A 12,035-nucleotide genomic window follows, 5' to 3' on the forward strand; every position below is an offset into this window, starting at 1 on the left:
CCAGGATTTCCTCCTAGCCATAAAAGAGCTAGCCAGACTTACAACAGCTGAGGAGCACAGCTGATATGTATATCTGTGAATGTTTTGTCCTGAAAAACTGGCTCTGGCTCATAGAGAACATATGTGTACTCATGTAGCTGGTGTTTTCCTTCTTAGTGCAACTGATTGACATTTGTATTTCTTGGAGATACAAACACTGCAGAAGTATGATATTTACGAGAAGTTATCTCCTCACCCTATATAATGTGATAAGAACATATGAACTGATTCAGATTCCTTGCCTGTAACTGTTCTAGCATTTTATCCCCTCTATTCCCCTCTCCAAGCTTTCACTGTGATTCCTGGCATTTGGGGCTGACCTTAAGCCATGATGTGTGCAAATCTAGACATCTTCAAAACTCTCAACACTAGTGACTGCTCTTGTTCTCCAGTGTCTCTGGACTCTCAGTAAATTCTTGAAGACTTCCAAGTGCCAATGAGCTCCACAATCTAAAGTAGCACTGAATGAAACAATTATTCCCCTTTTACTGCTTCTGAATTTGCCATTTTTTTTACATTAAATGCTGATCTATTCTTGTATTGTGAGACAACGAGAACAGAAGTTCCCCAGAACTTCTCTAGGCTGTACAGCTACCCCTTTCTTGAGTTCTGATCCTACTTTTCACAACAAACTGTACAAAAGAGAGAACAGGAATAATCTTCATGCAGTAAAGCACTTACGATTTTTCTTGAACAGTCTGACTGTCCCATAAACTAAAACTTAGTAAGTGGGGTGGCTTCTTTTTTTTTTTTTTTTAAGGAATAAAGTATTCAATGGCTCTCAAATATTTTATATCAAGCAGCTGATCTTTGAGGCCACATTACACAACTAAGTCTGACACAGGTATATTATGACGTTTATATACAAGAGGTCATTTCTAAAGGTAAGAACTATAAAGTACATAAGGAATTGCAGTTTGAAAACAAACCATGACGTTCTGTCAATGAAATGCAGGAGGAAATGGAGATGAAGGAAATAAAACTCACATGGTGCCTGAAAGGAGGTTTAATTTTCTATAATTTCTTTCCCTAAAGGCAGCTATGGTTAGTTTTCCAAAATAAAGTAAGAATATGACTCACTCTGCTTTCTGCATAATTTCAAAATAGCTCCTATATCTGCATCAACAAGTGAAGAAAGTTAGAACATGTATTTGGCAGCACAGAGGCTCACTTTTTCAAATCCTCTGCCTTTTTGGTGTTAGGATTAAGAGGCGAGAAACAGTAATGGAATAGTAGCTTTTCACATACTTGAAATAGCTGGGGGGGAGGGGGCAAAGGGCTTTCCTAGGACTTGGTTCACCGCCAACAGCTATAAGGGCTAAAGAGGTGGCCGTTCCCAGCTGCTTGCCACTGTCCACGGTCACACTTGTGTGGAAGCTCCTTTGAGTCAAGGACTTTGGGAAGTATAGAACTTTATTGCTATAGCTAGCAAACTAAATGAAACTATAAATATTGATTAGAAAACATACATGCATATATGTGATATACTGGCGAAGAATCAACTTCTCTTTTGTTGACAGAAGTCCTGCCTCCCAAATGTATAATACGTCACTGAAGGAGTTAATAAACAAATGGGTAAAAATGATTTAGCTTAGAGTGAACGTGGCTTTCCAAAATGCTTTTGAGAAGGACCTTCATCAAAGCTCTGGAGGAAGCCAAGATGGCAAGAATTAAGAGGGAACGTCTTACATGACTTTCCAGAACTGATTAAAAGACAGGAAACAAAGTGTAAATACACAGTAATTTTTCACAATGGAGGAAGGTTACCAGCAGGGTCCAACAAGGATCTGTGCTGTGCTATTTGTAAAGTGATCTGGGTAAGGGAGTGAATGGTGCAGTGATAAAGTTTATCAACAACAAAAATAGTAATAAAAATGAGGGTAGACAAAGTAAAACCATCTGCAAAGAACTGCAGAAATTCTGAGCGCACAATAAAAGTGATATTCAACGTTGATATAATGTAAAGTGATGCACAAAGGGAAAAATAACCCTAACTATACATACACAACACTGGGCTCTAAATTAGTTCTGTTTCACCCAGGACAGAGACCTTGGAGTCACTGTGGATAACACTCTGTGGGCAGGTGGATCAGTAGCAGTCAAAAACGCAAAGAGAAAGTTAGGAATAATTACAACGGGATAGAGAAAAGAGAAAACATCATTACACTGCTGTATAAATCTATGATGCATCCTCACATTAAGTATGGCTATCAGTTCTGGTCACCCCATCTCCACAGAATACAGAAGAACTAGAAAAGGCACAAAGAAGGGAGACAACAATGATCACAGGCACGGAATGGTTTCTATACAAGGAAGGACTAGACAAATCAGGAGTCTTCAGACTGGAAAAGAGACAGCTAAGGGGGAACACTACAGAGGTCTATACAGCTGTGAATGACACAGAGAAAGTCAACAGGAGACGGTTATTCATTATTTCTCCTAACAAAGTGCAGAACACCAACACAATTAGGACACAGCAGATTAGAAACTAACAAAAGAAAGTATATATGTGTGTGTATATATATTTGGAACAATGCAAAATTGGACTGTGGAACTCATTGGCACAAATTATAAGCATGTTCAAAATGCAAATGAACAAATGCAGAGAAGAAAGGTTCATCCATGGTTACTAAACACAATGACGTGGATACAAGTTCCAGTTCTGGAAGCCTAACAAATGCTGATTGCCAAAAGCTCAGTGGGTGTGCTAACAGCACAGGCAGAGGTGAAATCTGCAAATATCCTGCACGCACTATGGCTAGAGACAGGACACTGGGCTTTGGGACTTCTCTTCTTGGCTCTAACCACTTTGAATGAAAACAAGATAGGTTAGCTTAGACTGTAGGTCTTCGATAACCGCAGTTAGGAGGAGCCAAGCACCACCAGCAGGAATTATAGCAGCTTTTCAGGTGGCAGAACGGAGGGCAGCAACCCTCGCCTCAGGCTGTGACAGAGGGTCGGAAGTTTATCAGCAGGCTCAGCTGCAAGTGGAAAAAAGACATGATCAAACCCTCAGGCTTTCCTAAGCCCCATTTCTCTGACTGGCTGTTCCCCTTCCTCTCTCCATTCCCATTTTACGGTAACATAGGAGCCCTACTTCCAGGGTACGGCAGGTTGACCAATCTTTTGTTGCGAGACCAAGCAGAAAAAGCTCTGCTCTGGGCCAACACGATCAAGGTCTGGTGGCCTACTTGGTCTTATTCACCAACCCCAGAACTGCTATGAGATCTGAACATGAAATAGGGCCTGCTGTTAGGCAGTTAATACTGTTTGGCTTACTAAAACTTGTGCATGGTATCTAGTAAAGGAAAAACGTCAAGAATAGAGAGAGGTGAAACTTTTATTGCACTAACAAATGTAACAGTCACTTTTCTTTCCTCTTTCCTCCTTAGAAGTGAAGATACAGATAATTAAAAGTATGATTAGGGTAAACTAGTGGTCTTCTGCAAATAATTAATTATATGGTAAGAGACCCATGACTCTCTACTGGAATTGAATACCTGGTATGACACAGTTACATACAGGGTTATAAACTGCCTTTCCATAATGTTGCATTATAGAAGACTTGCTATTGAACTTCCCTGTTTCCAATTCATTAAACTCCTTGTCCTGGTGAATATATATTTAGAGATTTAGATGCCATAATCAAAGATTTATTTTTCAAAAGTACTAACTAAAGAAGGAAAAAAATTAAGGGTCTTTTGAAAAGCATTATCAGAGGGGTGTGAATCTGGTAAGAAGCAAAAAACTAAGGGTTGGCTAATACTGCTTTACCCTTGTACTGAAGAAAAGCATACAAAGAAGAGTTAGCTACATGACGAGATCCTTAATTCTGACCCAAAATAAATGATGTTTTTTGTTACCAAGTCTAAAATACACAACCCAAACACAAAAGTCAATGTAAAAGAAGAAAAATGAGAGTAACAGTCTGATGGCAAATTCACAAATAATCATAATTATTAATGCTTTCTCTTCTAAAATTCATAATATCTTTAGGGACTGGTATTCCTAATTACTTCAATTTAAAATGTTACAGTTCAGCTGGTAAATAAACTAACTGGTATCTCCTTTGCAAAACTAACAAATCTATTTAGCCATCAAAACCACATGCTTAAGAGCATCCATTAAAATCCAATAAGCTGGTTAACATGATTATATTTTGATAAAATAACACATTTATTAAACAATGATAGGTTTGCCTGTTTATATGTATCAGAAAATAAGATTCAATGTTTTTTTTCTTGTTTTGCTCTTGAGTACTTAAGGTTGTTGAATGATGGGCTTTTAATTATATTGCTGTTAATTAGCAATGTTAACTACTTTTATATACATATATAGTCCAAACATCAAAATGAACAGCATATACAGACTTTATTATTCCTTCCTCTTAAAGGAAAAAAAAAATCCACAGGGAGTTAAAAACCACTCACATGAAATAAAAACAGATCAGTGGCTTTGAGGAACATTTTACTCTCGCACAGATGAGCTCTTGTGTTTGTGTAAATATATATTTAGGCTTTAAGAAGAACAAGAATAAAGATGATACAACAAATTCTACCAAGGAATTAATTAGCTGTACATTATTTACTACACTGTTTATAATTGCTTCTTCTACTAGTTAAATGGCCTTGCAAGATTTGCGATTTTGTTTTGCAGGGATCTGAAAAAATACTGTGGGGATCTGAAATAATATATACATGCCTGTGGTCTTCCAGGTTCTTTTAGACTTAAAAATCAAACCTCCAAGTGAAACATGATTAAAATTACCCAAATTGGTTGGTCTCTGCATAGAGAAACACAAAAAGTTTTAGCATATCCAAAAATCATTTGAGCAAAAGATGTAAGAACCAAATTAAGGAAAACATTTAACCCCACATCCATGAATTGGACTTGAGTAATTTCAAGAATAGAAACAATTTGTTGAAATTGGGTCTGCTGTAAAAAAGAAATTCTATAGTTGTAGTACACAGCTTTATCTGGGTAAAGATTCATCTGAAAAAAGGATGGATGGAAACGCATGTAGTGTTCAAAACAAGTACCTGGAAAGTAGACAGCCGCAAATTTCTTACTGGAAGTTCAACTATTATTTGCTCTATGACTTGCTGCAAATTATTTCAGCTGTTTCATTTTCCTCATGTATAAAGCGAAGATAATATACTCGCCTTTGTAAAGATAACTTAAGTTGTAAAGATAATTTAAGTATCTTTGAGGAACCAGTACTTTAAGACTGTGCGGAACTACAATTTCCTGGTCTCTCCTTGGGAGTTGTTAAAATGGTAGTGTGTTTTTACTCCATAGATGACGACAGGGCTCTCAGATTGGAGAAAGCAGCGATGGAGAGCAAAAATAATATTTATTCATTTTTTAAAAACTTTCACTGGAACTTAGCATGAAAAAATTCTCCCCCAGAAGACGAAAGATATTTTATGTGTCTGTAAAAATGAATAATGAAAAACAAGTGAAATTTGGTCATCTCTTTCTGGCATTTGTCAACGCAGATGCTGTGCTTATGCATATATAATTGCACTTGCAGTTGGTAACTCTCTTATTTATAAGAAACAACTATCTGATGCAAAACCCCAATCCATTAATGATTTTAATTTGGTAGCTGCAGACAGTTGGCTTAAGTCAACTGCATTGAACTAACATCACTAAGACAGGAAAAAAGTGCAATTTCTGGCAAGAAAATCATAAATAATTCACTAAGCTGCTCCATGCCCTCACCTCACATAGGTTGCAGCACACGTGCTAATGATTCTGCAGAAGAGTCATTAGGCTTACAGAGCCTCTGCAACTACATAACCTCCACCCCAGCCTCCTATATAATGCAACAGAATTAAGATGGGCATGTCATGAATTATCAGCAGAGGAGCCAAAGACACAGAAAGAGCTTTATATGCAGTTGGGAGAAAGTAAAAAACCAAAACAAAACAAACCCCAACCCTACTACATGGAAGAAAATGACACAGTTAATATCATATCATCTTTGCATGGATATACTGGGTTACAGATATACTGTTAGTGATACAGTTGCAACTGTGAGACAGATGAGAATAAGATTTACTCTGAACCGAGCACTGGTTCTTTTCTTTAGCACCTTGAATTTCAGAAACTCTGCTGATATTAAGCAACATCATCCAGATGGCAGGTATTCTAATTTTTATCCAATTTCCGCAGATCAGACTTGCTGACTTAACATGAGTAAAAGGGATCATGCTTATGAGTACCTGGGCATGTTTTTATACTATGCGCACAAAAAAGTTACTAATTAATAAACACATACCCCAAATTTGGCCACAAGAAATTAAATATTCATAATGAAAAATTGACCTCTGGGGTGTTGGGGAGTAGGAAACACTATTGAAAAGACTCTTGCAGTTAGATTACCAACTAAAGAGGTATTCTTTCCATTTGAAGCTCTTCCTATGGAAGCAGGTAGCAATTTATATATGGCAAGAAATATGCAATAACCTCTCATTGTTTGGCCCAGTATTTAAAAAATATAGACCACTGATGACTGCTTAGTGCATCTATAGCTTTTCCATCCTTTTGACCTTCATATTATCTCTGTTTACTTCCTTGGGAAAAAAACTTGAGCATAATTTGTCCTTGTTCCCCCATTTGTGAATTAAAGAGGGGAAGGGCAGTGTGCTGAAGCAGCAGGCTTCTTTTCAATTATCAGTGTGGCTCACTCAGATGTTTCATTTATACAAGGAAATAGGGATTTCTCCTCCTGACATTCCTCTCCTCCTACAACTGATGTAATTCAGACTCAAATTCAAGCTTCAACTGCTGCCAGCCAAGGTGGAGCACTGCAGAGGCAGAGATCAGGACAACTGGCTTAACTTTTATTAAATGCTTTAAACTTGGTTGAGAGAGAGAGAGAGATAGAAAGAGAGAGAATGATGCAGTGAGGTAACAAGATCCCATATAAAACTGTTATCGTAAGGATTAGAAACAATAAAGTATTTGTACTTCTTTGCTGTACTGTGACCAAATTCTCTCCCTTGTGGGAAAGGGATCTGCATGATCATGATCTTTTTTACAAAAATCTTACTGACCATTGTAAGAATGTTGTATGGGTGGAAGAGTGGTAAAAAAGAAAATGGAAAAAAGAAAAAAGGCATGTACTTGCAGGTGCATGTTAGTCATTAAAGTGATGATTTTCCTCAAGAATTTTAAAACGCCTGCTACAAAACGTTTACTTGTTGTTAAGGTCAGACTTAGACTGTTGCAGGCTGACATAATACCAGTATTTTTACCCTGAAGAAGCAGGTCACCGCCTTCTTCACCTGAGCAAAACAAGGGGAAGAAAAAACTGCAAAGTGAAGACTATGAAAAAGACAAACCCAGAATCCAGGCAATTAAAACAAAACAAAAAGGTCACAAGTAGCAGCCTGTATTTTATCTGCCTCTAGGTCCTCTGTCAATACAGTTTCATTCTAGAATAATATCCTTGTATTTCAGAACGTTTTCTTTTTATAAAGTAGAGCCCCAAACTGTAAAAACTCATTATCCCAAAAGGATAATGACTGCAAAAAAGTATCTCTTTTCCTCCTTTAATCTTTGACATAGATTTCTTCTTATTTACAATTAACAAGTAAAACAATTTTAGAACACAGTAATTTTTAAATTGACAGAATCCCTTTTGTACTTCACATGCCGTTTAACTAACCAGCCATTTTGCCTACCAGAACTCCCAGTTTAAGACTCTTATCAGTTTTTCTGTAAACTGAAATTCAAATGCAGTTCAGTTGTTTTTAAAGGACAATGGAAAATCAGGTGGGCATTTATTACCAGAATTTGTGTCTGGTAAGGACAAATTTGCAGAAGCCTGGGCATGGTGTTTTTAGAGGTGTTAGGATGAAGATCAACCAGACTTACAAAAACGAAAGATATCTTACTCCCCCCAGAAAAGATGTTTGAGAAGCTTCTCCGAAAACAGTGAAAAGAGTATGTTTTGCTTACTGTGACAATACATGTAGTGCTATTTTAAGGTGGCACAATCCCTATTTTACATACATGTGTAAGACTTTCTGTGTTGTCAAATTAGGAATGTGGGCACAACAGTGATAGCTTTTAATCTGTCCAGCGAAGCAACTACCCTTCTTCACTGAAGAATGCAGTTTGCATCCTCGTCAGTCTGGAGAGATTTGACCCATGTGTCAAAAGCAGAAAAAGAGCCTTTGCGTCATTTAAATTCTGTGCCAAAAAGCCACAAATGCTGCCAAGGCCAATGGATGGTACTACTTCTGCACTGGAGCAGAAAATTGAGGAAATATTTCATGTTGTTTTTATAACGTAAATTTACCTTTATCTATTGGAAATTTCAATCTCCAAAGGTCAGACATTATAACATTTTTACCTTTCCCTCACAGTCTATCGTATATATTGACAAAGATCACTCATGACCTATGCTAGCCATACTTTTGGTACTCTGTATTGTCCCTGACCAATGCAGAGCTCTGATACAACGAACTAAAATCCATCCTTTTATTCTGAGTATAGAGCACAGTAATACAAGAAAATTTTTCTTCTAGATAAGTTAACACTAGTCATTTCCCTCACTTGGGAGGAGGAAGAAGGGAGAAGGAATCTTTAGTACTAAATACAGGCCTTTTAATAGGAGCTTTTTCATGAAGACTGAATTAAAAAGACTAATGATCACAAATTGACATATGATGAGAAAATTATCAGACTGAACTGACATTACAAAATTATGATTAAATATGTTTCCCATTCATGTTTAACATATGTGTTTCGTTTGTCCTGAGATTTCTACTGTTCTTAGGGAAGAAATCTAACCCAGAAGATAGAAATACTCCAGTATTACAAGAATGCTCTCTGAGCCTACTATTTTTGGCACTAAACTGTAAGGCTAGATCTGCACAAGCTTCCAGGCAACCTTCACGGAACGAATCAAGACTCTAAACTCACATAAAGATTTCAGATTCCTAAAACAATGCTAGAAACACACTACCTGGCCAGTCTTGACCTATATCCCAATTGGTATAACATATTTTACTTCCAATTGTAGTATTTTCTGTACTTCAGTTAATACTGGTGAGTTATGTGAAAGACTTAAACACAGTAGGAGGATGCGGCCCATCATGTTTTCTGACAGAAGTTTGGAAGACAAGATGAGAGGAAAAAGAGGAAAGATTGATCACGTTTTATCTGGCTTGAAAAAATAATTAAAAAAAGGTGGTGTGACACTGAAGTAATTCTGACTCCAAACTAAACTGATCTAATCTCATTATGTATTGGAGAATAATCACTTCTTAAAGAAAAGGTTGTTGCTGTCAATGCAACCAGACAGTTCTAGATATTCCTAAACAGAGATGAAGGAAAAGCAGTCTGAAAAGCAAAAAATTAATGTGAAAAGCAACTTTTTGCTTTGGAAAATTGGGCCAAATGGCATATTAAAAGAAAGATCCTGTCCCTGAATACCTCCAACGATCAGATTCACCTCACTTTTTCTAAATGATTGCAGCCTAACCCAAGCCAGTCATCTACTGTTCCTCTGCAATCAATGGGGAGACACAGGTACCTGCACAGGGCAAATAATCACCACTATGTTAGGATGGAGTGAATAACTGTCTGGAGGTGTCTGTATGTCCGCTGAAACCAGAGGAAGAACATTTTTGCTACACGGGATGACAAGTTGATATAAGTTCTGGGTCTCTAGGTCCCACTCTCTTTTGCAAGTACGTGTACTGAATGCCCTTGATACAGACAGTGCACACAGGGCTGATGGGGTTTTGTGGGGGAACTCTTCCCTGAAATATCAGCTACTGGTTCATGACATAGCATTACATTTTAACAGAGGGTTATACCAAAGAAAAGGTGATCATTTCAGCTCAAGCAGATCACAGGCATGCTGGGAAAACACAGGTTAGACAAAAGCCATGCAAGTTATATACCTGGTCGTGTGGTGAGTCCTCTGTCTGCAGCTGGGCGGGCATCAACTGGCTCAACTGGGCATGTGCAGCAAAGAAAAAAAAAAAGCAAACAGAAAATAAACAAAACCCCCCAAAATGATAAAGTCAACTGCTCTTCTGTTGGGACAGTGCAGGAGAGACATACTGCATAAACAAAGTTACAAAAAGCAACAGCTAGAAGAAATGTGCCTTCAGTTAATCCTGAAAATGAAAGGAAGGGATGGGCAAAACTTCAAAAGGAAAGTTTCACAGCTGATGCATCAATTTTGTATCATATGCTGGTTCCTGCTTAAAATGAGAAACTATCGAGATCAAAGAATTTCTGTCTACAGACTGAACCTACACTCACTACACGCAAACCTCTTCCGCTCTTCTGATTAGAATTGGCAGCAAGAACTGACACGATGAGTTCTTGCAGCAAATCTTGATGAATGTTGACTTATGAACCCACTGAAGCTTGACCTCCTTTTCTTTGCAATAGAGATTTTTTAAAACACTAGCTATAAGACTAGAAAAAAGTACAGCACATTTAAAAAATATGATCAACATTGCATTCCAGTATGCTCTGATTTGTAGACAGTAAATTCATCTTCCAATTTTTGAAAGGGGAGAAATTAAAGAAAGGAGAGATTAAACTTTCCAGTCCAATTGGACGTCGTATGTAGTTTTAAAACCCTTGTATTACCAAACAAAGTCCTTACCAGCTTAAAACATTCAGAGTCTTTCTCCTTTTTCCTGGATGTTTCTCTCTTTTGCTGCAATGCTTTTGCCTTTTTTATTTACTCTTTACTAGAAGTGTCAGTGTCAGAAGGAAATTAATTTTGGTAAATAAAATCATTATGTCGTAGCTTGGAATTACGGAATTTTTAGATAAGGTACTCTCACTCATTTGAATTTCTAGATTCAAATATGAACCATCTAATCAGCAGTAGGTGAGCCACAGTCACGTAGAAAATTGACAAAAATCACAATTTTCACACAGAAAACTGATCACTGCATTCTGTATCAGAAAATCATGCTAACCCGATGATTACTGCTGACTGATGCAAGAGGCCTCACCTTCTTCTCAGGAAGTCTGTGTCACTTTCTTAGTTTTCCCATAGGTCTGGCAAACAACCTGCCGTGCTTATAAGTGAGATTCTATGTTGCACCCAACCCTTTGTAGCCAGGAGCTGACTGCAATAGCTCCTGCCGCAGGAAAAAAGCACCAAGCCAGCTTTAGAGTGGCTGCAGATTAAAGGCACATCCATGCGTCCGGCTTGCTTGTGTTTCCAGGGGTACGAAATTTTCACAGAGCTTGCTGGCCTGGTGCTGTGGAGACAAGCCATCAAACCACTTCCCTTCACAGCAGTTCAGAGCAGCGCTAGCCAACCATGTAATTGCTTTCCTTATGCAGTGCTATACAAAACCAATTTCCATCCTTAACTAAAAGCTACAGTTTTGAGTATTTTCTTATTTAAGTCTTCCACTAGGTTTCCCAAAATTATCAGTGCCAACCCTTAGGTAGGTCAGCAGTAATTTTCAGCGAAAAGGACTGAAGAGAACAAATAAACAAGCACCAAAAAACCCCCACCCCATCCTTCTGTTCTGCCTCTGCAGAACCCTCTGCTGTCACCCCCCTACCACTACCTAGTGCTGAAGGGTTTTATATCCTTGTGGTTTAACATTTTGTAACCCTGTCACAGTCAGGGAGGCATGCAGAAGATTACACCAAGAGCTACGAAGAACTGAGAGAGCACGTTTTATGTAGCAAGAAAAATGGGGGTAGCTGAAGGGAGAAAAGGCTGAGGGAAGTTTCTGCCACGCAGCATGGCCCCGACCTAGGGCTAATGCACTCTTTGGGGGAGTTAGGTGAAAGCATTAATAATGAATAGTTATTCCTGTCATGTACACTTTTAAAAGTACTTCACATGAGGAAGGCAAACATCAATGGCACATTTCATAACTGGGAGAAAGAAACAAAAGTGACGCGACCTGCTAAAGGTCACACACCACTTGCAAGATAAAACGGGGAACAAAAGCTCAGAGCCAAGGGGTTTTCAAACCAGTGGTTCT

The 12,035-nt window shown here is 38.1% G+C and overlaps 1 protein-coding gene across 4 annotated transcripts in view; it reads right to left on the reverse strand.

The window, feature by feature from the left end:
* The window catches only part of APP (amyloid beta precursor protein), a 232,963-nt gene that overhangs the window by 12,869 nt on the left and 208,059 nt on the right, over positions 1-12,035 (reverse strand). For 2 of the 4 annotated variants that reach the window (XM_064523718.1, XM_064523702.1), the window contains one exon: positions 9,963-10,016. The exons of the other annotated variants lie outside the window; for them this stretch is intronic. In XM_064523718.1, coding sequence (XP_064379788.1) covers positions 9,963-10,016 — 54 coding nt within the window. The remainder of the gene's footprint in view (positions 1-9,962; positions 10,017-12,035) is intronic. 4 annotated transcript variants of the gene reach the window in all.

The sequence above is a fragment of the Dromaius novaehollandiae genome, chromosome 1 (genome assembly GCF_036370855.1).
Source record: "Dromaius novaehollandiae isolate bDroNov1 chromosome 1, bDroNov1.hap1, whole genome shotgun sequence".
NCBI classification, from domain to species: domain Eukaryota; kingdom Metazoa; phylum Chordata; class Aves; order Casuariiformes; family Dromaiidae; genus Dromaius; species Dromaius novaehollandiae.